Below are 893 nucleotides of genomic sequence, written 5' to 3'. Positions count from 1 at the left end.
GGAAAGCGGGAGGCAAAGTGTGATCAACCCCTGCAGCACCCCCATGTCCGCCCTGCTCTTCACCAGCAGCTCGGTGTTCAAATGAGGGGGCCCAAAGGGACAAGGCCACCTGGGAACGGCGCTGGCCCCACGGCTCACTGATGGCGGGCTCAGCCCCAGCCATCTGTGGGAGGGAAGGTCTGCCCATGATCCGGTGATGTGTATTTTTCCCCCCTGCAAAATGCCAAATTAACAGAAGAAGAACGGGAACTGAGCCTGGCACCACCGTGAAAAACTGGGTATTATTATCTCCCCTGATGAGAAGGCACAGCTGGAGTTCAGAGATGCCACCCGGTACGGCTGGGGTCCCCTCCAGGGATGACAGGAACATGTTTATCCCATGGTTTCACATGAACTTCTGCCTGGAGGGTCTCGATGCATTTATAGTCTGGTTTGGAGGCAGAACAACCTTTATTTTCCCTCACGTTTCCCTCACATTTTGTCGCTCCCACAGGCTCTGCACCACTCTTTACACAGAGGCAGCGCCGAGGGCCTTCCCTCCGTGCTGGGGTGATAGAACCCCTCAGGAAGGCTCTGCGCCCCCACCTCCACCACACGCCCCGGCCACCCCACGGCGCTCAGAGCTGGTGTGGTTCGGTGGCGGAGAGAAGCCGGTAAACTCCCTCCTTCCCCCCTCCTCCTCCTCCTCCTCCTCCTGTTGCCACACTCAAGATGGCGCCGCGCCGCACTCAAGATGGCGCCGACGGGCCGCAGGGGGAGCCGCGCACTCAAGATGGCTCCCGGCGCGGCGAAGGGGAGATGGCGGCGGCGGCCGCGCAGGCGCGGCGCCCCTCGCGTCACGCGGCGCGGCGTGACGTGCCGTGCGTGCGCGGCGCGCGGTGACGGAGCGGGTC

The 893-nt window shown here is 63.0% G+C and overlaps 1 protein-coding gene across 1 annotated transcript in view; it reads left to right on the top strand.

Annotated features, from left to right (window-relative positions):
• The first annotated feature begins 711 nt into the window (after positions 1–711).
• Positions 712–893, top strand: part of ARIH1 (ariadne RBR E3 ubiquitin protein ligase 1) — a 66,819-nt gene continuing 66,637 nt past the window's right edge. The window contains exon 1 of the mRNA XM_014953843.1: positions 712–864. Within this exon, the coding sequence (XP_014809329.1) occupies positions 712–864 (153 nt within the window). The remainder of the gene's footprint in view (positions 865–893) is intronic.

This window comes from Calidris pugnax, unplaced genomic scaffold (assembly GCF_001431845.1).
Source record: "Calidris pugnax isolate Ruff unplaced genomic scaffold, ASM143184v1 scaffold237, whole genome shotgun sequence".
Lineage (NCBI taxonomy): Eukaryota > Metazoa > Chordata > Aves > Charadriiformes > Scolopacidae > Calidris > Calidris pugnax.
This window is presented reverse-complemented; position numbering and strand designations above follow the sequence as displayed.